Genomic DNA, 26,599 nt, shown 5'->3' on the forward strand with positions numbered 1-26,599 from the left:
TTTGGAACCATCAAGTTCTTGATAACTTATAATAAATTAATAAACTCATGAACAGAGTAATTGGAGTTTTCATCTAAATTTGGAACCCCATAGTAATTTTCAAAAATTATACTTATCATTGGATAAATTTTTATATTTGCTTTATTTATATATTTTTATATTATATGTATCACACAAAAATTTAGCTATAAAGAAAAAAAAGTATCGAAACGTTTTATTCCAATTTCTCCAGTATTGCTAGTGTTAATTTTTTCCTTTTCCAGTAGACCTATAGTATTAAAATTTGGGTATCAATCGTAGACAGAGAAAACAGTATCAATATCATTCAGCCACAGATACAGAATTATTTTCTCTGTCTACACAGAGCACTTTTGACGTCAATTTCGAGAATTATCACAGAGTATATAGACAAAAGAAACAATATTATTATTTTTCAAATTTATTCCACCGGTTGAATAAATTTTGTTAGAATATTTGGAAAGGCATTAGCAAATTAGCACTACTAAATCAGTTTTTGTGCTTATGAGCGTGCGTTGATTCGCATATTGTTTCAAATCTGGATGAGAAAACAATGATTGCCGCCTCCGAACCTCTGGTATGTTTTAGTTATGAAATTGTTAACACTTTTGTATATCTATTAAACATTTTTTTTAAATTAAGGTAGCCACGAATTGTCTATCTTATTTCTAATTTTGAATCTCAGAATCTATAACATATTTTCTGCAAGGGAAACCAAGAACTATTTGCATGTACTATACCTACAAAATAACTACATATTCCATTATGTTTTAGGAGTTTGTGCCACACGGCAGGACAGTGGTAACGAAACACCCTGGCAAAATTTACAACAAAGGTCACAATAATTCTATCTCTGAAAATTCACTATTATACAAGTTAACTAACTTTGCTATAAAAGATGAGAGTCTATTGGAAGTGAAGGAGGCAGAGGACAGGGAATGGTGGACTGTCAGAGAAGTGTATTCCAGGGATGAACAGGGTAAGTCTATAAGAATTTTATGCCATCATTTCAGGATTGTGGAATTCTTTACACCCAAAAAGCCACATGGTATACCTCAAGGTGCCAGAAGCATTTGGGTCATATTAATATACTGTCATGATACTAACAAAATCAGAGGTAGGCAACACTGGTGGTGTCTCGAGCTAGAGAAATACCGCGGGAAGTTGAAGAAAACTTTCAATGTAGCTATAAATAATAGATCACAAAGTGACTGGGATAAATACACAACTTCGAGAAACCAATATAAAAAACTAATTCACCAAAGACAACAGGAATGTTGGAGGCAATTCTACATAAATATGGAAAACAACAACCAAGCAGTCAAGGTAAAAGCGTGTCTCTCCAAAGAGAAAGATCACACAATAGGATTGCCGCTCCGTGTGACAGAACTCAAACATATCATTCATTTAACAGAAAATACCAGATACAAATGAATCAGGAGGAACAAGACCAATCTGCAGTAAATGAACTATGCATATACACAGATGGCTCCAAAACACAAAACGGTTCAGGAGTTGAAGCCCTTGACCTCAACATGAATTTATACATACCTCTCGGTACACACAGTTCGATTTTCCAACGTGAATGCTTTGCCCTGACTGAGGCAGCGCGAACAGTGCAAAGGTTAGGTGTCAACAACTTCAACATAAAATTTATATCAGACAGTGCAGCCGTGCTAAAAGCACTACAGAACAGGAAATCGACCAACAGATTAATAATCGAATATCACAATATCATGGATAAAGTTGCAGAGCCAGTGGATAAAAGGGCATAGTGCATGAGAGAGGATCAGGCATGACGGTAGCAGGCCCCCTCCCGCTCTTGCCAATACCATTCTCACAATTTTGATCCTGCATTCGCCAAAGACTGAGATACAAAACCAAAGATGGAAACAAACCACTGATTGCAAACAAAAGTGGCAATTCCTAGAACTAATCAATGAATGACAAAACGCCTACTAAATCTGGACAGGCACAACATTAAAATAATGATAGGGATAATGTCGGGCCACTGTCCCTTAAACAAACATCTGTACAATATAGGTGCTACAGACAGTACCCTATGCCGGGGCTGCTTTGTAGCCGAGGAAACGGCCGCTCACGTAATCCTGGAGTGCATAGCAGTGACCACACAACGAAATCAAATCCTCGGAACGGTGAGGTCGCTCCGTGAAGCCTGCGAAGACACCAGGAGACTTCTGCGCTTCTGGGAGGAGTTTGGCGGGCTACGTTAGTAGCCTGGCTCTACACGCACAATGGCCCAAATGAGAGGCCAATTGCGGAAAATGTAGTCCAACCTACAATACAATACAGATACTAACAGCAAGCTGCTTTACATCATCTAGATTGAGCCAATCTAGATGATGTAAAGCAGAATTCCTTCCTGGTACACTTATTGTCTTATAAATATAAATATTGAAATGTATAGAATAGAATTGAATTTAAAATCATTTACACAAATAAACTTACTTTGAAGCACTTTTCATCACATTTATTTTTCAATCTACTGCTCATTCTAAAAAACTGTCTCATCACAGGAAGAAGGAAAGAGAATTTTGTATGTTGCTCTTTTAAATAATTTTGTATTATGTAAGAAATTATGGATTATTTAAATATTTTATTTTTAATTAATTTGTGAGGAAGATTTTCTTTGATTCCACACATTGTAAGCATAAAACAAACTCTTGTCTCATTACTCATTATTGCTAATTAAAACTATTGAACTCATAAACAGTTTCTTTGCATGCAGAAGGTGGGAAGTAAATGTATAGACAATATTGGTTTTTATTCATTTTCTGTAATGCTAGTAAGCAAGTGTAAATTACTTCCATTCCCAATACATTTGGAATATTAATAATTGAAAGATAATTTTAGTTCTATCTAAAATATTTCAGAAATTAATGATGACCCACCCATGTCTTCGAAGGAGAATAAATATGATTATGCATCCGAGTCTTTTCGTCCCCCAAGCCGAGTCAAAAGTGACTTTAATGCATCAATTAAATCTGAGCTTTTGTGTGGTGCCAAGAAAATGGATACAGAATGTTTTAATTCAGCTGGACCATCTAGAGGAAGCAGTGCAAATAGCTCTAGTAATATGTCTAAAAAATTTAATCTAACCTCTGGTCAGTATAAAAGTCCAAACAAAAGGCCCTTAAATTTTAGAACTGATTGCTCTTATGAAGAGGAATTATATGTCAAGGGGTGTACTGCTGTTTGGTCGAAAGGTAATTTTTTTAATATAAATTTTATAGAATCTATATCTATATATATGTATGGTAAAATTCCATAATTTGCTAATTATACATTAGTAAATTATGGAATTTTACCATGTTTTATTTAAATTCAGTACCCAATATTTTGGCAGTGTTACAACCCTCCATGATCATGGGTAAACTGTTGTACTTTTTCCTACATAAGATATTTAAGCTATTAAGCTTTACTACCTTGACATTCTTTATTTAGAATTCATGACCTTTCAGTATAACATTGTGAGTTCAAATTTGGCTTAGTAAGTTTCTGGTGATAAAAAATACTACTTAAAAACAAAATTAATTTGAGAAAGATTTGAGGAGAGTTCATGCCTCCCTTGTTGAATTCAACTATACTCCGTTAAATGTGGATGATAATTGTTGTTACATTATGATCAATTAATAAAATTGAGGAATACCTTAGATTACTCTATCTGGAGCCATATTACACTGGTAGCCCACCAACTACTATAATATGCAGGTGCACCATGTCATAATTATTAGCCAGTATAAAAAAATACAGTAAAATATACACATATACATATTACACCTACATGTTGTTGGTAATCTCAACTGCTCTACTTGTATATGTTGATAGAGCTTCTCCGCAAGATGAATGTATGAGGATTAAATATTTCTAACATGTTCTTAAATTGACAAAACTAATTTTTAAACTATTTTCAGGCCTAATATCCACACCTGCTACAAAACTCTCTGCGTCTGAACACAGAGAAACAATTTGTTGTTATACTTTGGAAAACCCTATAAAACATGCACATTTTTGTAATTTTCATGTAAACATCAATAATACAATGCTAATTGATGCATTAAATTCACAAATAGGGGATATCAAGAAAAACATCAAAATTGAAGATACTACTGAACATATTCAGACTAAAGTAATTTCTACTATTCTCTTAATGGATAACAAATGTATGAGAGTATTTGGAACTGATGGTCGGGAATATATAAACAGTGTACCATTTCAAGTTAAAAAAATATGGCCAATGAAATATGGTGTCTTACTAGAAAAAGAAGCAACACCTTTAATTCAAAATTCTTTATTAGCAAATTCTTTTTTTAAACTGAATGAATCTCATAACAACAGTACATTTTCAAGATCAAAATCAAACTTTCCATTCAACATGAGCGCAAAATTACGTGCGGAATCCATATCAGGTTATGAACATGATGTTCCACTACCTACATGTTTCTCTTTATCCCATCCGTTGGATGAAGTAACTCCTATATTAATGAAGTCATCACATGGTTTGCAATACTACACTGATGGAGATTGGCAAATAATATTTGTGAGTTCAAACCCAAGTATTGTCCTTTTATATGACTGGAAAATAGCTACACACTCTTTGTGGAAAATTCGCAAAGCACTTCGGGAGGAATGTTTGACTATGTGTCCAAATTTAAATTCTACTACAGGAGTATTTAGTCAGTCATGCGATTTTGTGGGTAGTCCAATGCATAGCAATGTGGGACGAAATGCTACGAGTTGGATTACTGGAATTGGGAGTCCTTATCACTCTAAGAGAGGTCCTAGCACACCTACTCACTCCCATTCACGTTTGAATAGTCCAATGGCCAGTATTTTTCATCAGCAAGGTATGTCGCCGCATGCATCTATAGGCCAAGCTTCATCAGTATCAATGATGCCCCATGCTGTGGCTCAAACGCCGCCATCGTTGCCTTTATATCCTGATATATGTTTAGATCATATATGGACTGACAGTCAGTCAATTCGAAGAGATCCTATAGAATCCCAGTCTGATATAAAAACATTTCTGCATACGGATTTAGTTGGACATGATTACTTATGTTGCATGATAAAAGTTAATGGTGTAAGTCGACTTCAGATTATAAGATTACAGAAATCACACTCCCATGGACAGTCGACCAAGAGCAATATCATTGTGGGTTCTATATCATCAGTTTATGCGAAGGACGCGGTTGTGTTAGATAATTTGAAAATGATCGCATTGATTGATGAATCTGGCAATATAATTTTACAGTCAGGAAACAGTTTTGTTGGCAAGGTATGTATGAACTTTTACTGTTGACATGGTCTATATTGTTGCCATTATTCTGTTTCTACATGCACTTCTGCATGTTGGTCTTAAATTTTTTACTACTCGATGGATTTATATTAAATGAAATGGACTTCCGCAAAATAACGCCTAATTCAATTAAATATATTAAGTTTTTTATTTGCCTTGTAAAGATATTATTACAACAATTTCATTTAATTTTATTGTTTTGTAACTAAAATGTTTACAAAGTTGCAACATTTTCAAACAGCTATAATTGACATGGATGGTTTTCAAGTAATTTATGACATACTTAGTTTATTTACTTGGCACAATGTATATTTATGTACTTAATGAATAAAATAGTGACTATATTAACCTATATGTATACTAATACTTGTATAGTAATTTCTAATACAAACTCTTTCTAGGTACATGTTGGCGGCGTATTGGCGCGTCTAATAGACTCTCCTTATACTAAACGTTCTACATTCCAATCGCCATTCCCAAGGCGCAGCAGTTTGTTACCAAGCCGTTGCACTGACGCGAATTTTGACGATTCAGCTTTACATCTCCTATCACCGGTCCCTCACAGTTCTGTTTCGAGGATCGAACAAAAAGAAACTTTAGGTAATATTTGCTATTTTGTTTTCACACGTTATCAAATTTTCTTTCGATATGGTACATCAGCTACAACAATCCTTACTTCCTTATCCTTACCCTTATCCTTACTATCCTTACTCCTTACTAATATTATAAATGCGAAAGTAACTCTGTCTGTCTGTCTGTCTGTCTCGCTTTCACGCCAAAACTACTGAACCGATTTAAATGAAATTTGGTACACAGATAGTCTAGACCCTGAGAAAGGACATAGGCTACTTTTTAATGCGAAAAAAGGGTTGTAAGGGGTTGAAATTGGGGATGAAAAATTGTATGGAAGAATCGTCATTTTTGAAGGTAGAAGCTTGAAACTTATTTTTGAGGCTGCTAATTAAATATAAATAAATATGACATACAAAGTTTTTAAAAATTTTACCCTTAAGGGGGTTAAATAAATTAGGGGATATTTTTTTTTATGTAAATTCGTTATTATTGAAGCTAGAAGATTGAAACTTATTGTCGAGGCTGTTGATTAAATATAAATAAATATGACATACTAAGTTTGTAAAAATCTTACCCTTAAGGGGTAAATTAAATAGGGGATGATTTTAGGTAAATTTGTCATTTTTGAAGCTAGAAACTGATTTTTGAGGCTGTTGATCCTTACTTCCTTACTAATATTATAAATGCGAAAGTAACTCTGTCTGTCTGTCTCGCTTTCACGCCAAAACTACTGAACCGATTTAAATGAAATTTGGTACACAGATAGTCTAGACCCTGAGAAAGGACATAGGCTACTTTTTAATGCGAAAAAAGGGTTGTAAGGGTTTGAAATTGGAGATGAAAGATTGTATGGAAGAATCGTCATTTTTGAAGCCAGAAGCTTGAAACTTATTTTAGAGGATGCTAATTAAATATAAATAAATAGGATTTACAAAGTTATTAAAAATTTTACCCTTAAGGGGGTTAAATAAATTAGGGGATATTTTTTTTATGTAAATTCGTTATTATTGAAGCTAGAAGATTGAAACTTATTTTCGAGGCTGTTGATTAAATATAAATAAATATAACATACTAAGTTTGTAAAAATCTTACCCTTAAGGGGTAAAATAAAATAGGGGATGAAAGTTTTTAGGTAAATTTGTCATTTTTGAAGCTAGAAACTGATTTTTGAGGCTGTTGATTGACTATAAATAAATAAGCCTGGAAATTTTGAAAAATGTTAACCTTATGGGGTTAAAATAAAATAGGGGATGAAAGTTTTTAGGTAAATTTGTCATTTTTGAAGCTTGAAACTGATTTTTGAGGCTGTTGATTGACTATAAATAAATAAGCCATGAAATTTTGTAAAAATGTTACCCTTAAGGGGGTAAAATAAAATAGGGGATGAAAGTTTGAATGTAAATTCGTCATTTTTGAAGCTAGAAGCTTGAAACTTATTTTTGAGGCTGTTGATTAAATATAAATAAATAGGCCATCAAAGTTTATAAAAATGTTAGCCTTAAGAGGTTAAATAAAATAGGGGATAAAAGTTTTTATGTAAATTCCTCTTTTTGGAAGCCAGGAGCTTGAAACCTATTTTTGAGGCTGTTGATTAAATATGAATGAATATGACATTCAAAATTTGTATAAAATTACCCTTAAGGGGGTAAAATAAAATAGGGGATGAAAGATTTTAGGTAATATCGCCATTTTTGGAGCCATATCTATGAAACTTTTTTATTGAATTTAGTTAGTTTATTAAATACCTAATATTATAACTGTAAAAGTAATTCTGTCTGTCTGTCAGTCTCACTTACTTTCACGCCAAAACTACTGAACAGATTTAAGTGAAATTTGGTACACAATTAGTCTATATCTTGAGAGAGCACATAGGATACTTTTGGATGCGATAGAAGGGTTATAAGGGATTGAAAGGGTACATGCCATGCATACGAGGTTGTCCGACCTACGGTTCCGGCTGGGTGTGACTGGTTGTCGCATCCTAGAAGTGCCAGGCGCCGATACCGGCGACAAAGCGAACTCACTAGCCGCAAGGTTAGTGATCTTGCCAGTAGAAAAAGTCCGGGTCACCAGGCCGGAGAAATCGGCTGAGCTGAGACTATGTGACCTGGACGACTCAGTAACATCTGAGAACGTCGTTGCCGCGAGTGGGAGGATGGGCGGATACAAGCATACAGGCGGGCGAGGTCCGGTGCACTCCCTCCGGCGTGGGCTCAAACTGGGTGCGATGCCCGGTTGCAGCAGCCTAAACCCTAATCCAGGCGGGTCGGATTAAGGTAAGGTGCTTGCTCACGGGGCACGTAGGCCAACGGTGCACTGCAGGGGAAGACTGCAGCGATAGGTGCTATCGCCGTGGTCAGGGCGGCCACAAGACCGCGAGATGTGTCGCGCCATCGCCACGTTGCTGGTACTGCGCTGCGGCTAACCGCAAGTCGGACCATGGAGTCGGTAGCACAAAATTGTGTCGCTTGCCAAGGCCAGGGCCGCGGCCGCAGCGCAGGTCACCGGCGGGAGGGGAGGATTCGATGGACAACTGAGTCTATCAGCGTGGCCATTGAATCCATATTTGACCCTAGGGTGGAGGATTGTTAGGGCGATCCATAGCTCACAAGGAGGCATTACGGTGGCGTGCAGAGGCTATTCCCTGCACGCCTAGATGAAAGGTCCCTTCAATGGGAACCGTGCCGGTAGTCTTGGAGAATGCATATGCGATCCTATAGCTACGGCGACATGATCGAAGAGGAATAGTCGTCAGGTTTTTGGCCGATATGAATCCGGCAGTCCCCATTTGGCCCCTAAGCCGGTGGGCCTCTATGAAGATTTTTTCCTGACGTTAAAAAAACACGGTTGTATGTAAGAATCGTCATTTTTAAAGCTAGAAGCTTGAAACTCAATTATCATCAAATTAAATAAACGTCAATCATCACCAACCTAAAATATAAGATGATGAGATGATGATTCATAGTTTGTAATAATTTTACCCTTAAGGGTGTAAAATAAAATCAAAGTTTTAATGTAAATTCATAATTTTTTAAGCTAGAATGATGAAACTTTTTTCATTGGATTTTTTGGGTACATTTATTAAATAACTAATATTATAACTCTCGATCTCACATACAAGCAAAACTACTGAACCGATTTAAATGAAATTTAGAACATATAATCTAGAAGACCCTGAGAATGGATATAGGGTATTTTAATGTGGAAAAGGGTTGTAAGGTGCAAGGTTGTATAGATATATCGCCATTTTCAAAGCCTGAAACTGATTTTTAGGCTGTTGATTAAATGTAAATAAAGAAAAATGGGTTGTAAGGAATTTAAAAGAGAGTCAAATGTTTCCATGCAAATATTGTCGTTTTTAAAGCTAGAAGCTTGAAGTTTAATTTTTAGCCTATTTATTAAATATATATTAAGAAAAGAAGTTATAAGGGGTTGAAAGAGTTATATATGTTAGTTAAGTATGGAAGTATCATTTTTGAAGATGAAATGATGAAACTTTTTCATTTGGCTTTTATTGGGTTAGATCATTAAATATTTTTTTCATTATTTAGTCAAGTTCACTATTTTACGCGGACGAAGTCGCGGGTACAGCTAGTGTTAATATATATTGCTTTCTATATGTTGGATTGTTAAGTATGGTATAAATAAAATCATCAAAACAATTAAGTTAGGACTGGTGTACAGGCTATATGGTCATTGTACTGCATGTTTCTATATATATTATATTCTATGTATTTATACCCAGTCAGTATCCATAACACAAGCTCTAGCTAGCTTAACTTGAGACTACATATTGCTGTGTGAATTGTCTTGTGAAAATGTCACTTTTAATATTCTTTGAATTTCTGTAAATGTGTGTTTGAAAAATGTAATTTTTCAACTAAGTACCTTTTAGGGGAACTATGTAAGAAGAGTTTTATTATTTGTATAGGATTAAGTGGTCTCTGTGATCCGGCCGGTTCTCGCGTCACGCTACAATTCGGCGCGGATGGCGCGGAAGGCCTTTACCGTATTTCGTTGCCCGCGCTCGCCTGCGCCACGCTTGTAGCGCGCTGTTGTGACGCACTCAGAGCCATCTTGCCCAAAGATATCGGCATGCTGGTACGTATTCCTATTCTTTTGGTTATTTTCCTTATCAAGAAATTATCTAATCCTACGGCTGTATAAAAAGGTCTTTATTTCAGGCGTTTCCATACTCATCTTATTTACTTCAGAAATGACCTCATCTGCGTAAGCACTATAGGGTGTTAGGTAATATATTTAGGTAAATGTAATTTATAAATTAATCTTACTAATATTATAAACTCGAAAGTATGTGAGTTTAGATTTTATGCATGCATGGATGTTTGTTAAAACTACTGAACGGATTTTGATGAAACTTTACTGTACTAGCTTACTCATCATAAATTTCATGCAGGTGAAATAGATCAACATATAAATTACATTTATGTGTCAAAATTATAAAAAACTAATTACTGTTAAATCTTAATCAATATTGTATAAATGTAATATTTTTAATTTATTAAATGAAGACCTTTCATCCTTGTATGTATCCTTATCTAAAGAAGCAAATATACTGTTAAATAGGTATAAATATTTCAAATGTGACTGTCTGCAGGTTATAATAAAATGGTATGGAGTTCGAAATGCACCTGGTACTCAAGATCTAACTCCCGAACAAGAATGGTCAATGTTTTCTAACCTCCTCTTTGCACTAATTGGATATGATGTCGAAAGATTAACCCAAACCAAACAGAATGATGATCAAGTTGAACATGCAGAGGTGGCAACCAAAAAGCAAAGAACCTCTAGTGATGGAACACATGAAGATTGGGAATATTTGTTGAACACTAAAATGCATAAAGTAATCGGAAACTCTTTAGTGTCAACATTACACTTACATCCCATCCAGAACTCAGAAGGCAGACAAACAAGAAATTCAAAATCAAAAAATAATGTGGAGATGGAGAAATGTGCGCAGTTCAATATAAATTCATTGCTTTTTCCATATACTGTTCAAGTGCTATATGCTTTCCATTTGGTATATGAAGAGATAAAACTAAACACACTATTGTGGGCCTATTTAAAACCCTTATCCAGCTTCTTATATCAAATATCGAGAGATTTGAGATTAGACAGATATGTCAATCACTATTGGTTAGATTTTCCTACAGAGTACAATATAGATTATGATCAAACAGATTCACAGATGTCCGATCTAGTATTGAGTAAGCTTTGTCCACCATCATATTTTAATCAGGAACCACCAAATGTGTTTAGCTACTTGAACTCAATGTTAAGGGATATCGATGTCGGATACTACCCTCATCTCATCGACGTCAATAACATGTCGAGAAACATTATTGAGGTTAGTATATATATTTTTCTTTTATATAAATACAGTAATTTTTGTACTCGATTTACGGTATCCGTCGTAAACAGCTTTAAATACTGATTTCCTGGTTTAGAAAAACTTATATCCTACAGAAAAAGGAGCAAATCGTTTAATAGGATTCTAAGTGAACTCTCGCTCGCTGAGTCACCGAAGACCTGTTACTGGTTTTCTCTAGAGATGTACTAGTTCTTTATTGTTTTAGATTGTAAGCTGTCGGTCAACAAATAGTGAACTTTGAAAGTAGTGTTAAAATAAGATTTCATATAATTGTATATGCAGTGTAAGAATTCATAATGTGTATTGTTACATTATGAATTCTTACATTGCACAATGTAATGAAAACTGTGAAATTAGTAGTAGTGTAAGATTTATATAATTGTATATGCATACTGGTAAATCTAATCCTCCAAATAAAGACGGGTGACACTGCATGTTGTCAACTCACCCGGCCGGCCAGCGGTGGTTCTGGGCCAGACGGATAAGGTCTGCCTCGGTGTCACTGTTAGGCAAATTGTAACATCTCGGCTGGAGTTGTACAAAAGTGGAAATTAAATAAATATTATAATATTAAAGTAAATTAAAAAAGGCACGGACGAATATGTCTGTGGAAAAATGTATTTAAATAAAAAAAAAAAGCTGTCGGTCTTCTAATAAATGATCATATATCGATCGCAGGTGCTGACAATAGTGGAGTACGGTCGCAACGGCGGCGTACAGACGATGTCGGGGCGCGACGCCGTGGGCGCCAGCAGCACGCCGCGCGGCCGCGCGCCCGCCGCCGCCCGCCCCCACCCCCACCCCCACCGCCCCCACCGCCACGCCGTGCGCGCCCTCTGCGACCGGGGTAAGACCGGGGTACGACCGGGGGATATCACTTCTATTTCAGCCCTCGTGTGGTACTACCCGTTACCCGTCATTTTGACTGCTTCTTGTAAATAGCCTCGAGAGCGTAACCTAACGTTAGTAAATAGCTACTAACCTGAATTATGCAAAAAAGGTTATGAGTATAACAAAAAAACTGTGTGTATCGATTAATATTTTTACTGACTGACTCTATCAAAGAAAAAGTCAAGTGACTGCGATAAGCTCGCCTCTTGCCAAGTAGCGTTCATATATCAAATACTGCGTTTTTTATAATGTTAATAAGTAACAATACTTCTACCTACTCAATCTGGGATAACAATCGTCAGGGTATTCATGTAAGATAGTAGACTATATCCATGTTCATGATACAATCTATCCACACTTTAGTTTCATTACGATCCTTTTAAATGTTCGGTTAAGTTTAAATGAGCGCTAATTTAAAAAGTAAAACGTAGGAAAGAAGCAGTATGCATCACAGTTTTATGATTGAGTTTATTTAAAATCAAGTGTGTTGAAAAACCTCGTACGATATACATATGTATTTAACACACTCGGCTCTATACTCAGGCTGAAATTCTGCATCGTGTGTTATAACCCGATGTAATAGATAATTGGTACTTCATATTTACGTATTTTACAGGTATAACATTACGGGACATTGATAACCTACCTCCAGCCATTGGTCTCCTGATGTTAACAATATTCAGTCGGTGCAAAAGTGAACCACCTGTGGATTGGCCACAAGAGGCTTACAAACTCGTGATGAGGGAGGATCTATCACAACAAGCTGAAATTGCTGAAACTATTAAATCAACTTCGGAATATATGGAGAGTGAGTAGAACAAATATCATTTAACATTTAATCAAACTTTAAAAATTCTCCAACCGACATTTGGTGACAATACATCTTATGCGTATAAAACCCAAATTTAAATAACAAGTCTACTAGATCCTCATCATATTACGATCTATCATCGACTTACTGGATGCGCGGCTTCAAACTCAAGACTGTTTTTATTTTTTAATGAAAGTACTTTCTTCCTTAATAGCTTTAGCACTGGAAGTTCTCGAGAAAGAGACGGCATATTCACTGAACACAAACGCCATGGATGAACATGTAAATACCAAGAGTGAAGACAATGAAACTATAACCGGTATGGAACATCTCAACTCAAGACTCCTTGCTCTGCTTTACCCAAGAGACCACAGGTAAATAAAAGATTATGCCACTTTAGATCGTATTGCTGATATTAACATGCACTCCTATCCTAACATACTTATGCATGAACTTATAAGTTGTGGGAGATTACAAATAGATTATTTAATATACATAAATAAAGATAGATCATATTTTATATGTGACTTGTAATACGTTACAGTTTTTAAATAAGTACCTAATATCAACAGACTTCAAAGTAAAATTATCTATTAAAGAAAGAAAGAAAAAACGTGATCAACGGGAACCACTTTGGATAATATATTTTATTGTTTAGTGTTTTTTTAATATTGTGGTTAAATTTTAAGTATTTTTTGGAGTACAAAATACTTAATTTATAATTTAGTAGTCTTTCATGTCACATTTTTTCTAATAGTTACATTATTTTTATAGGATGACTGAAGTATTCAATTTATTGCAATCTTCAATACCGGTTACTATCAATTTGACACAAAGACCAGAAGTATCAGACCACGACTTCATTGAAGAACAAGAGAAATATCTTTTTGCTATAAGTACTCGTACAATGGCTCTACCAATTGCAAGGTATATACTGTGGTTATAAATATGAATTATAAATGGTAAAAGGTATCATAAAAATCATTGTTACGGGTCCTGTTAATATATGTACGTAAGTGTTACTATGGTAAGGTACACTGTAAACTTGTTTATCATTCCTGTTTCATAAAAGGAACAACTTAGGATGATTCTGCGCACGATGCTGTGAGAGTGCTGTGCTGCAATGAGGACGAGTGCGCACTGTGATGCAGATTTGCTTGCTCCATATAAGGCGCGTGTTAGTCGCTCGGTATACCGCGGCCGTCTGTGGGTCGCCAGTGCAGAGTAGTGCGGCGAGCCGTGTGCGTGTGTGTGCAGGGGCATGGTGTCGGTGCGCACGGCGCCGTGCTCGCCGACGGAGCCGGTGGGCGTGCCGCGGCTGTGCGTGGCGGGGCGCGGGCCGCCGCCGCGGTGTAGAGTAGTGCGGCGAGCCGTGTGCGTGTGTGTGCAGGGGCATGGTGTCGGTGCGCACGGCGCCGTGCTCGCCGACGGAGCCGGTGGGCGTGCCGCGGCTGTGCGTGGCGGGGCGCGGGCCGCCGCCGCGGTGTAGAGTAGTGCGGCGAGCCGTGTGCGTGTGTGTGCAGGGGCATGGTGTCGGTGCGCACGGCGCCGTGCTCGCCGACGGAGCCGGTGGGCGTGCCGCGGCTGTGCGTGGCGGGGCGCGGGCCGCCGCCGCGGTGTAGAGTAGTGCGGCGAGCCGTGTGCGTGTGTGTGCAGGGGCATGGTGTCGGTGCGCACGGCGCCGTGCTCGCCGACGGAGCCGGTGGGCGTGCCGCGGCTGTGCGTGGCGGGGCGCGGGCCGCCGCCGCGGTGTAGAGTAGTGCGGCGAGCCGTGTGCGTGTGTGTGCAGGGGCATGGTGTCGGTGCGCACGGCGCCGTGCTCGCCGACGGAGCCGGTGGGCGTGCCGCGGCTGTGCGTGGCGGGGCGCGGGCCGCCGCCGCGGTGTCCTCCGGTGAGCCTGCCGGCCGCGGAGGCGTCGCCGCACTGCCTGCTGTGGCCGTCCTTCCACAACGGCGTCGCCGCCGGGCTCGCGCTCGTGCCCATGACCGGCGCCAGCATAGATTCCAGCTGGATCATTTATAACAAGCCCAGGGTTAGTATAATTGTATACTGTTCTAAACACTGCCGGTCTTATTACAAAAAATCTGTTAAAACTCGGACGAAACGTGGTCTAAATGGTCGTGGTTTAAACCATTCCTAAAGTTAATACTTGGAACAAGCCTAACATTATTACGAATCCAGATCAAACAGAGGACTACTTAGTACTACAGTTAAATCGTTCATTATGTATTCCATACAGAAATCAGTCACTCATGTCTGTTAGCGTACAATTACGTTCCGTTTTACCAGAAAACTGAAAAGATCAAAAATAATATAACTTCAAATAAATATGTATAAACTAAAAATAAATTTATTTCTATTTATCTATGTCGTCATTATAAATATTTCATTAATATATAAATATTTGTTAATGTACTATTAGGCTGAAAATCAGTTTTAAATTACAAGTAGGAGTCCTATACGGAGAAAAGGAACGGCGGGATATTTTTATTGGATCGATTCGAATGGTGACTATTTCAAAGTCAAATGAGTGAAAAAATAATAAATAACGTCTTTTATATATTTTTATTATCGTAAAATTAGCTTTAAATATTTTTAGTTAATATATTTTTAATTTAGTTAAAATATTTTTCCAAAAGCAACAACTTACAATACAATTTTTAAAATGGAGTTTGACTTTTTGCATTTAGACCACTGTTAAACTAGGGGCATCGCAGGTCTAACTTTAGACCATAGACGAATCACGATTTAGAGATAAACTTCATTTTGTAATAAGAAATACATTGGTGAATGGTTTATTACTAGTGCTAAAACAGGTTTATCTTTTTGTAATAAGGCCGTGCAAGTTTACCTATGTGATTAAAATAACCAAAAAGTGTACATTATGATCCAGAATTAGTGTACTACATTATTGAAATCCCTTTAGACATTTATGCATGATTAAGTTACTTCAAATCAGCAAGTAGATAAGGAGATGCTAGTGACGTGAGAAATTATTAATTCAATGTTAACGCAGTACCTACTAGTGCTTATTAATATCACAAGTCAATCAAATCTATTAATAAATGTTTTTACCAAACAGGGTACGACAGAAATGTCCACAGAACATGCCGGGTTTCTAATGGCGTTGGGCCTCAACGGTCATTTGCGTGATATGCCTTTCATGAACATGTACGAGTATTTGGTCAAATGCCACGAGATGATCAGCATCGGCTTGCTACTGGGACTCGCTGCTACATACAGAGGTTAACTATACCTTCATACAATGTTAATAATACTATCTTGATAGTAGTAAATCCAGGTGGGCAACACAAATGCACATGGAAACGCATATAATAATATGGAAAAGGTTTTTAAATAAGTCTGTCTATGTTACACAATTTTATATAACTTTATTACATTTATGTATATACTATATATTTCAAGCTAATTTTGTTATCATAATGAAAAAGCTTTGAACTAGCGAAGATAAACACTTAAATACATTTTTTTTTGTAAATGCATATGAATGCATTTAAAACACCCAGAGCAATATAAACAATCATATGCTGAATACAAATTTTTGCAACGTGCGAGGTATCGAACCCGCGACCATCGTAAAGCTATGTGCTAAACCGCTAGACCACCGAAGCCAGCATTTTTTTCTTAATTTTTTATACATGATAATAATAATATATTTTAGGAACCATGGACGTTCAAGCAACAAAAATGATGAGCATCCATTTAGAACCGTTACTGCCTCCAACGTCGATTGAGTTAGACATCCAGCAGAATATCCTTGTAGCAGCACTACTAGGTGTCGGTCTTATCTATCAGGACACTGGACACACACATTATGCGCAAGTACTACTTAATGAAATTGGTGAGAAAATATTTATGGCCTTTATAAATATAGAATATCTATATTATTCTTTGTTTATTGCGGACATATGTCACATGAATATTAGAAGGCGGTATAATAGTCACTTTAATCATAAAAACATATTTTTGGCTGAAAACGAATCTAAAACAGGTACTAGGAGGAGACGTGTCAGTTACTATTGACTTGACTGATTTTTAACAATGTTGTTGTATAACAAATACATAAAATCCAGCCGTGAAAATATTATAGAGAATAAGTGATGTCTGATAGCTCTCAAATTTTCACGACGATACGACGTACTCTCTTTCACGCACGAAAGGATGTCCATGTAAATATAGATAAAGAGAACGAGAAAGATTGCGAGCACAGCCTGCTCGCGCATTCCCACGTCCTTCAATCGTGTGTGCGCACCTTTTTAATTGTCATTGCAAAATGCCGGACATCTGACTATAACGCAAAGTAATTATAGAGTCATTGACAATTTATGAATCTTGAACGTGTCTCTGGAAAATGTAATCTATGAAATAGGTAAACGCAATCCCTCACGACTGCGCCCGCTGACTTTCCTGTGCTCCTGATCGCTCGTGAAAGATTATCTCATGTAAAGCAGTGAATAGTATTGCGGCATTGTAATTGCGCAGGTAAACCGCCGGGCCCCGAGATGGAGAACTGCGTGGAACGTGAGGGCTACGCGCTGGCGGCCGGGCTAGCGTTGGGCATGGTGTGCGTTCGGTCTGGCAGCCGCGCGCCCGCACACGTAGCTCGTCGTCTCCGTACCTACATGCTCGGCGGCGACAAACTACCTCTCACAGGTCAGACGTACACACGTGCCGAACGCGATTCACGTGCGCAGTATTGGTGTGCACGAGTGCGTACTTACAAAAATATACTATAATTGCATTGTAGAACTAAGAAAGATACACGTAATTTGTAAAAAGTTACTCAAAGAGTTACGCTTATTGCTGAAAGTAATATTTTGCGAGACAACTTTTATTTTCAAAAAGAAATTTTATAACCGTTTGTAATTTTTTAATAGGGATTTGAGAGTAATTAGGTAGTATTTGGAACCGCGTAAAAAGGTACAACAAATACTTAAATAATTAATAAATACGGCTCGTTTTGAATTCACCAACATCATTACGGCGTCTGTTCTAAATAGACTTTCTCCAATGATTCGAAATAAAACCTATAAAATGAAACGTTTCAGGCGCGCAGAAAGAGAAATACAAGCAAGGGTCGTTCGCGATCCGCGAGGGCTCGACCGTGAACTTGGACGTGACGTCGCCTGGCGCGACGCTGGCGCTGGGCCTGATGTACATGCGGTCGGGCTGCGCCGCGCCCGCCGCCTGGCTGCAGGCGCCGCGCACCGCCTACCAGCTCGACTTCGTGCGCCCCGACCTCCTCATGCTGCGCATCATAGCCAGAGGTATATGTGGGAAAGAGAATGATATATTATGTCGTCTCTAGCGCACAGCTGTGAACTGCTGACATCTGAAGCGTCATGCAAACAGGACATAACCTGAATAGCTGTGAGACCTTGGTGATTGTGAGCTGTATACATATAATTCGCGTACGGAGAGAAATACTTCGTTATCTCATTCTTCAATCAAATCATATCTCACAAATCTTGGTGAGAGAAATATTTCATATTATGACATTTTGCAGGACTAGTATTATGGGACAGTATCGAAGCAAGTGAAGAATGGATCGAAGATCAAGTACCGTCAACAATAAAACCTTATTGTTTTGTGAAGCCCACAGACGATACTATTGATTATGAAGCAATGAAGTAAGTTTATCAATTGTAAAGTAACTAAATTGTGGCTGACATTCTAAATGTTAGCCAATTAGAACATTCTCACCTTTTTTGTCATGAGAATATAATATATGATTTACGAAAAAAATAACAGGTCCATAAAGTGCTGAAAATAAAAAAATGAAAATTGGTGATTATGTATGGGAATTCCTACTTCTGTTAAGCTTTCTATGCCATTGATCTGAAATTTGTATATTTCAACGCTGTAGAGATTATGTTTGAAATGTTAATATACATGACTGTTGTATTTCAGCCAGGCGTACTGCAACATAATAGCGGGTGCGTGCTTCGCAATGGGCCTGCGGTTTGCTGGATCGGGCGATGAGGACGCTCGCGATGCGGTGCTGCACTTCGCGCGGCTGTTCCTCACGCTCGCTGGGAAAAGTATCGCCGAGCTCGCTGGCCGGTCTACCCTCGAGACCTGCCTTTGCGTGTGTCTGCTAGCTGCTGGAATGGTTAGTCCACTCCACTATTACTTTATTCTTCATTATGCAGGTTAGACAACTAAAACACGTGCCTATATTGCAATTAAAATATGGTTTTGAACTATATGTGCTGAATACTTAAACACTTTCTAACACGAACTTTTATATCAAAAATTTTATACCAAATAAAGGTGATACCTTTCTCGATGTTTCTATTAGGTTGCACTAGCCGTGATCTCGAGCTGACTCGAGTAACAGCGATATCAATGTAAATAGGTGACAGTAGATTTTTCTTTTTCCGTCACTAGATTGTTCAACGAAAATTCGCGACACGCAACAAAAAGAAGCTGTAATATTAAGTTTTAAGATCCGGTTAATAGTATAATTAATGTGTACTAAAAACCTTAAAATTTACTAAATTTATTTAATTTTGGTCCTTCGCGCCATTGAAATTATTACTGTATAGGCCTATACAGTTATAGTTCCAACCGAAACGTTGTCACCTGTTACTAAAATGACAGTTATGTCGTATGCACCAGATAATGGCGGGTCGCGGCGATATGTCAGTGTTACGAGTATGCCGGCGACTTCGCGCGCGCCTGCCGGCCGCCGCACCGCCCGCTGCGGGCCGCGCCGCCACCGCCGCGCCCGCGCTCACACACGGCGGCCAGGTGAGTCTTCTAACACGCAACGTCACGGGACGCGGAACGCGGCCACCTGTCGGCGCTGAGCGAGCCACTGACTGCGCGCACTATACACCGCGAATTCCCGGTCGAAAACTTCTAAGACTAAGGTTAAGAAAGTTGTCTTATGAAACTTAGTGAAATCAGTGTTTGCTGAGAAGTAGCACCTTCGCAAACATGTAAAAAAAGTTAATTCTCAGTTATTTTATGAGTGCTGCTATACGCTTTCATAAATATCGACTAAAAACAGCTGTAAAAGATGTAATTTTTTTCCAGATGGCAGTTCATTGTACTATTGGACTATTGTTTTTGGGAGGAGGTCGGGCAACATTGAGCACTACTCCTACCGCAATAGCGGCATTGCTAGCCGCCTTTTTCCCCAAGTTTCCGACACACAGCGAGGACAATAGGTAAACAACAAGGATATTTTCTACAACTACGATAAGAAAGAGTGATTATTTTATATAATTGGAATTTTGTTTTTAACTGACCGAAACTATTACGAAATTATTGTTCTTACTATTAAGTAAATAAATAAATTGTAAAATTGATACTATGGAAGCCTCCATAGTATCAATTTTACAATTTTAATTTCATAAAATTAGCAAATTTTTAATTTAAAAATGTATCTTGTTATGACGTCATGAGAAAACGTTTCTGATGAATTATTAAAAGTGGATACATATATAGGTTTTCAGAAAATTCCAAAGAGAAGAAAAATTATTTTTGACTGTGTTCTACATAATTTAACTTAAATATTGAGATAAATAAGAATCTAAAAATCAAAGTTCATTTATTTATAATATTTGCTCAATTAATAGGCTGATATTATGATATTACAATTATACAAAATCCTATTAAAAATAGATTGCTATCACAATCTATTTTCTAATTTTAATTCATTAGAATAAAAATTATTTCTATAGCTTGTTCCTAACAGGAACCCAACATAAGCTTTCATTTAAGCAAACCATCTATGTTTATAGCAGAATTAAAAAAACGTAAATTCTTTTTAATTCTTGCAGGTACCATTTGCAGGCCTTCAGACATCTATATGTGTTAGCTGTAGAAGCTAGACTTATATTGCCACGTGATCTTAGTACCGGGAAACTGTGCTATGCTAATATACAGGTATGGCTACATAACTACTACTACTACTGTATAGATAGTCTACTCAAAGTTTATATAATTGATGTATGTAGAATATTCTTAGCTATTTATCCACCTTATACCAAATTAGACTTTGTATGAAGTTGTCTGCGTGGGTAACTCTGTCCCTCCTATTTCTAGCGCAAAGTTTTGTATGATGTGATTATGTTAAAAGGTGAGATAAGGCAGTGAAATTACGTCTTGACATCTTAGTCCACCATAATGGCATCCTTCGTGATCGTTTCTGATTTTCATAGAACTTTTCATGAGTACATACATCGGTTACTACTTACAATCAGGAATTTTACACTCAGAAATTGTTGCTAAAAATCAAACATTTTTGTCACGCAATTTTAAAGTTTTGTATAATTTTATGTACTAGTACATAAATTATAGATATTTTTTAAGAGTCAGAGAATGGTCTCAAAAAAAACTGAACCGAATTCTTATGGACTGGACTGGCAGGGTTTAAGTTCAAAATCAAACATTTTTGTCAATTGTTTGTAATTTATAACAAAACTTTAAAAATATCTATAAATCACTCATGCTATCGATAGGTGATAGATCTTGAGGGTGCTGTGAAGGAAATGAAGGCGCCGTGTATTATACCCGAATTGGATAAACTGAAGGAGGTCAAAATCAACGACCCGAGGTACTGGCCTATGACGTTCCAGAGAGACCGCAATTGGGATGTGTTAAAGTAAGCATTTATAGTTTTTACTAAGTATTTGCTAGTTTTTACTAAGTCTTTTTTTTAAATATTATATATTTTCAAATATATTTTCATACTTTAGCAAAAAAAAATGGTCGTTGTCACTATAATCGAGTTAACCTATAAAAATTCGAATTGTAAAATAAACCAAACAGATTGTAACAACCGCAAATTTTACAATAATTATTTAATACGCAGAAATTTCAATGTTCCTTGTTATAGGACGTTCCTTGATTACACATGGTGTATTGACATAAAACAACGCGCCGGATGTCTGTCATACCTCGACGACCCTCAAGGCTTTCTCACCATATTGGCACAAACATTAACACTGGACAAATCGAATATTTGGTCAGCAACTCCCGAAAACATTGATTTATTCTCGAACGACGAGCAAATCCGGAACTTTATCAAACATTATTTAATCAAAAGCAAGGACACTGCTTCAAATATTTGTGGGGACTGTTTGTTGATATCGAAAAAGCGGAAAGGTTTAAAGAATGAGCCGTTTATGGCGAAACAGTGTCAGTGCAGGAGATACAGCAAGGAGGAACAGGAACATGCGCAAGCGCTCAGTATGGTCACCTATGAATGTGTTGTCAAAGACATATTATGTGCTTTGCCTATATGGACGACATTTTTAAAGGTATTGTTAATTATTTTTTTAGTTATATTTTCCATCTAACAATGTAAATACCAGGTATTTATAATGTACGTAACATTATAAATACCTGTACTAAAATAATTTTATCCCGTTTTTCATTACATAGTAGTGTGGAGAAATTAAATTACTAATTCTTTACAATTTCTGCCTTTATAATATAATACAATATAATTGTAACACACAATTTTCATATTGTAATATGTCTAATGTCTATACAATTTGTTTCGTTGTCACTACGTTACTGTTTAAGAATTAACTATTTTATTATTCTTTTTAGATAATAAAAACAATGAAAACAGACCCATCATCCTATCACATATGGCAAATTAAACTACTGTTATCACAAGTGGAAAATCACAATAGGAAATCAATGAATGAAATGAAAGTAGACGGGCAAGACGTGATAAACGAACCTCTCATATCAACTGAGTTCACGCTGGCCATTAAACAGAAGGTGTCCAACATCTTTGATAGTTGGGAAGAAAAGATCACACCCTACCTGAGAAAATATCTAGGTTTGCCGAGTAGTAGGAGAATTAATGCTTTTCCAGAAGAAATGAAGAAGATATTAAGCGCTTTCGTAATATATAATGATTTGCCTAAAGGCGTATTGAATAGCTTTGTCAGTGATAACGACTTAGAAGTGTTGCTAGGTCTTGAGAAGCATAATTTAAGTGCGGAAGCTGTGAGCAAAATCGAAGCTCTGCTTAGATGATTGAGGTCCCTTTCTAGTGGCTATGTGACACGATCGAGATGTCACGGAGACTGTGTTCATGATTGGTGTTGTTAGTTCGTCTTAGCTAAATGTTGTTACTGTTATTTAATAGTTTCAATTAATTAAAGATACTTTATGTTTATATAAATAAATACAAGAATATATGAGGCTATTGAAGCACGAGTACTATTAAAAAGTGTTATTTATATAATTGGAATAACTAACAACATTACAGTCTGTGGTAAACGTCACATAAAAAGATGAACAGCATGGATATCACGTTATCTTGTGACGCCCGTAGCACCACTTGTGCAGATTATTCCTAAATATCTAAAATATATACCGAAACACATGTTGTAATGCGAGCTGTTTGGCAGTATAATAACTAACACAAAAAGACATAGGTACAAAGTTTGTCCGTAAAGTTTACAATATCATAATATATACTATGTATACCTAGTATTTATATACCTATAAATTTGTGACATCGTGTGAATTTTTCGGGTTCGACCTGTATTTCTTAATCAAACAGTCTTTTATATATGATCTACAAAAATAAGTCAATAAATCTAAATGTTTAAAAACTTTAGAATACGCATGCTATCGGTACGTGATATCAATTGAATCATACGTCATTCTGTCACGGAAAGTTTAGATTATGTTTCGACTTCAGTTTTGACGTCTTTATTATAAAAGATGCTCGTACATATTAATCTTTCTAATATTATATATGCAAAGTTTCAGAGTATGGACGAATGACTGTTTGTTACTCTTTTACTTAACTTCAAAAACTTTACAGTAATATAACATATACATCGGAATAAATATGATAGTATGTAAATTCTAATAATATGCACGATTATCCTTTATATTAAGACACACAGTCATAAAAAGGGATCAGATATTTCAACTGAGTATTTTAAACATTAGAATCTATCTACGCCTTACGAATATCATCGCGTCCGTAACTGACCTATGGCAATATGGCTTTGACGTGACCAATCCGTGTAACTATTATTATGCGCACTATCTTATTGTGATTTACTGATTAAGCAAGTTACGCATACTTGTTTTCGTTTCTTTGTATATCTTATTATTGTGTTGTTTTTTTATTAGTGAGGATATATAATATTATTAATAATAGACTTACAACGGTTGTTGGTTGGGAATTAAATTTCTTGATATTATTATTCTTTGTATAATAATAGTTAACATATCTATCAGTAATTAAATATTTACTATTAGGAATTCTAATTGAATCTGTTAATTGTAAATACCTAACTGGTATGTATGTAAATTTTTATCTATCTATCTATCTATCTATGTACATATACGATAGATTACATACATATCTTGTTTCGTATAAATGTGTACAAATAGTATGTATAATAAATTATAAGAAAGATTGGTAACTGATAAGGTAATATAACGTACTAGAACACTTATATATTTTACTTATTAGTATGAGTACTGGTCTGTTCAGGTTGGCCATTGATTAGACTATTTCCTTTAGACAAAATTGCAATAGCATATGTTGGTGGTCACTCAATTCTCCCTAATTAAATTAAAAACATGTTCATTTCAAAAGAATAAGAGCCGAGTTTCTTGTCTGTACTTAGATCGAAAGCACTCCAAACTGACGGTAGATTGCAATAGACTACCATAAATTAATATATTTTGTATTAATTAATTCAGCCGACAGTTGCGTGCTAGCATTCAAGATCATTATTAAGTATTATAACACAATATCTTTGTGTCATAATGGCCTGGTAAACAAGTATGATGTTTTTTTTCTTTTATTCAAAACATTAATGGGCTGCCTCTATAACTATAAATAAATATAGACCTTTATAACCAGGTGGACCGTAGGCTGATTGACAGCCTTGTTGTCAAAAATTAAATGAGTAAAGTGCAAAGCATATTTTAATTAATAATGCATGTAGAAATTAATAACTAAATGGAACAATATTTGGAACGTATTAATCTATTTTTATACGATATATTTTATCAATTGCTAACAAATATTATTAGCGGTTTTATTCATTATATGTTAGGTATGTGGACGGAGGCTTTATGTGTATGTTCTACATAAAATATCAATAGTATGTAGGTATCTATTAAAATGGTAAAAACATTTTTTATGTAAATATACCTTTGTTGTATACAAATAATGATTACTTTAAGGATTAGATAGATTAATATCTATCATCATGTTATCAATGTTAAATAAGCTACTTATTTATTGCTAGTCGTCTGCCAAACCTACTATAATTTAAAAAAAGTACCATACATTTTGATACTTACATAGTTATTTTTATTCCATGGAATAACTGTGGAACTTAAATGTTCTTAGAAAAAAAGATTTGTAAGCTAATGATATCAATTTCACATGAGTATAGAAAAGAAATATCTGTACATACATACAAAGCTATATACATATAATTGTCTTACTGCAGTCTCTCTAGATAATTGCACCACACTGAAGGTTGTTGTTTCGTTCTAACTTATACATGTGGTGTGTGTCGTGTTGTGTGATGTATGTTTCTTAAGTAGATAGGTTTGTGTTCATATAAGTACATTCATATTTCATACTCAATTATAGTTATAAAATTTAACTTCATTGTACAGTAATTGTTTAATGTAATGTGTCATTGCCATTTTAAGTATGAGTTTAGATTGTTAGTTGAGCGTTGTGATATTTTACTTTGTGTCGAAATGAGGCACCGTAAATATAAACCAAATAATAACAATGAAGTTATTTTATTATGTGGAAACCTGTAAACTATATCGGATTAATTTTTCCTGGAGAAGAAAATTTTCTTTTTTTGTAATTAAATAAAAATTTATAATATGGTTAAATAATTTGTTTAATGTTTCTGTTTCTAATTCTTAATTGTATCAACTCTTTTATTTTGTAAGATTATTACTGTTATCGCAATTTGCGCTGTCTACTGATGAAATGTGACGATTATATGTTTAATTATAATGCATTATGCATGTAGTATTACTATAATACTTTTGATCTTATCTAGAATACTGTAAAGGACTAACCTCAAATTATATTACAAAGGTAAATGATACATAAAATTACTAATGAAGTTGTAGCCATCTTTTTTTAATGATATTTCTCATAATCATTTAACATACATTAATATTTATATGTTACCTTCTCATTATGGTTCGAACACTATACGAACATTTCATTTATTACTACATTAGTTTTGACTTTAGTTAAATTATGTATGATTAATGAGAGCATTGTTGCCTAGTGGTTTATTACCTGAATTACACCCAAGAGGTAGTGAGTTCAAACTGGGCCAACAAAAAAAAATGCGCACATGTCACGTGTTGCGTTCACAACAGGCCTTTGACTAGTCCATCTGAGACACCAGTCGAAGGAGTCATATGTCCATATATGATTAATCATCTCAGAAATCTTTAATTTGTGTATATAAATATAGCAAAATTGTTAATTGTTTACATATTAATAATAATAACAGTAATTGTATACGACTATACATTTATTTTCAACGTCGCACAAATGTCAAACCCAGACGACGATTATAT

General features: G+C 36.0%; 1 protein-coding gene across 1 annotated transcript; it reads left to right on the forward strand.

Annotated features, from left to right (window-relative positions):
- Positions 1 to 570: 570 nt before the first annotated feature.
- LOC131841214 (anaphase-promoting complex subunit 1) lies at positions 571 to 26,542 on the forward strand. Its single transcript, XM_059189493.1, has 24 exons — positions 571 to 595; positions 793 to 997; positions 2,913 to 3,245; positions 3,954 to 5,317; positions 5,740 to 5,938; positions 9,843 to 10,012; positions 10,530 to 11,279; positions 11,982 to 12,150; positions 12,811 to 13,002; positions 13,220 to 13,379; positions 13,780 to 13,932; positions 14,795 to 15,038; positions 16,089 to 16,251; positions 16,689 to 16,868; positions 17,510 to 17,680; positions 18,076 to 18,294; positions 18,534 to 18,657; positions 18,938 to 19,139; positions 19,649 to 19,780; positions 20,069 to 20,202; positions 20,818 to 20,923; positions 21,499 to 21,641; positions 21,876 to 22,299; positions 22,595 to 26,542. The coding sequence occupies exons 1-24, from the start codon at positions 572 to 574 to the stop codon at positions 23,030 to 23,032; spliced, it is 6,399 nt and encodes a 2,132-aa protein (XP_059045476.1). The 5' UTR covers position 571; the 3' UTR covers positions 23,033 to 26,542.
- Positions 26,543 to 26,599: the final 57 nt, after the last annotated feature.

Source organism: Achroia grisella, unplaced genomic scaffold (assembly GCF_030625045.1).
Source record: "Achroia grisella isolate CSIRO2021 unplaced genomic scaffold, CSIRO_AGI_Agris_v1 utg1063, whole genome shotgun sequence".
NCBI lineage: Eukaryota > Metazoa > Arthropoda > Insecta > Lepidoptera > Pyralidae > Achroia > Achroia grisella.

Excerpts from the sequence above, each read along its gene's own strand:
- LOC131841214 (XM_059189493.1), top strand. The coding sequence starts at position 572 with ATGATTGCCGCCTCCGAACCTCTG. Across the intron at positions 5,318-5,739 it reads GAAACAGTTTTGTTGGCAAG|GTACATGTTGGCGGCGTATT; the intron begins GTATGTATGAAC and ends AACTCTTTCTAG. Across the intron at positions 16,252-16,688 it reads ACTCGCTGCTACATACAGAG|GAACCATGGACGTTCAAGCA; the intron begins GTTAACTATACC and ends AATATATTTTAG.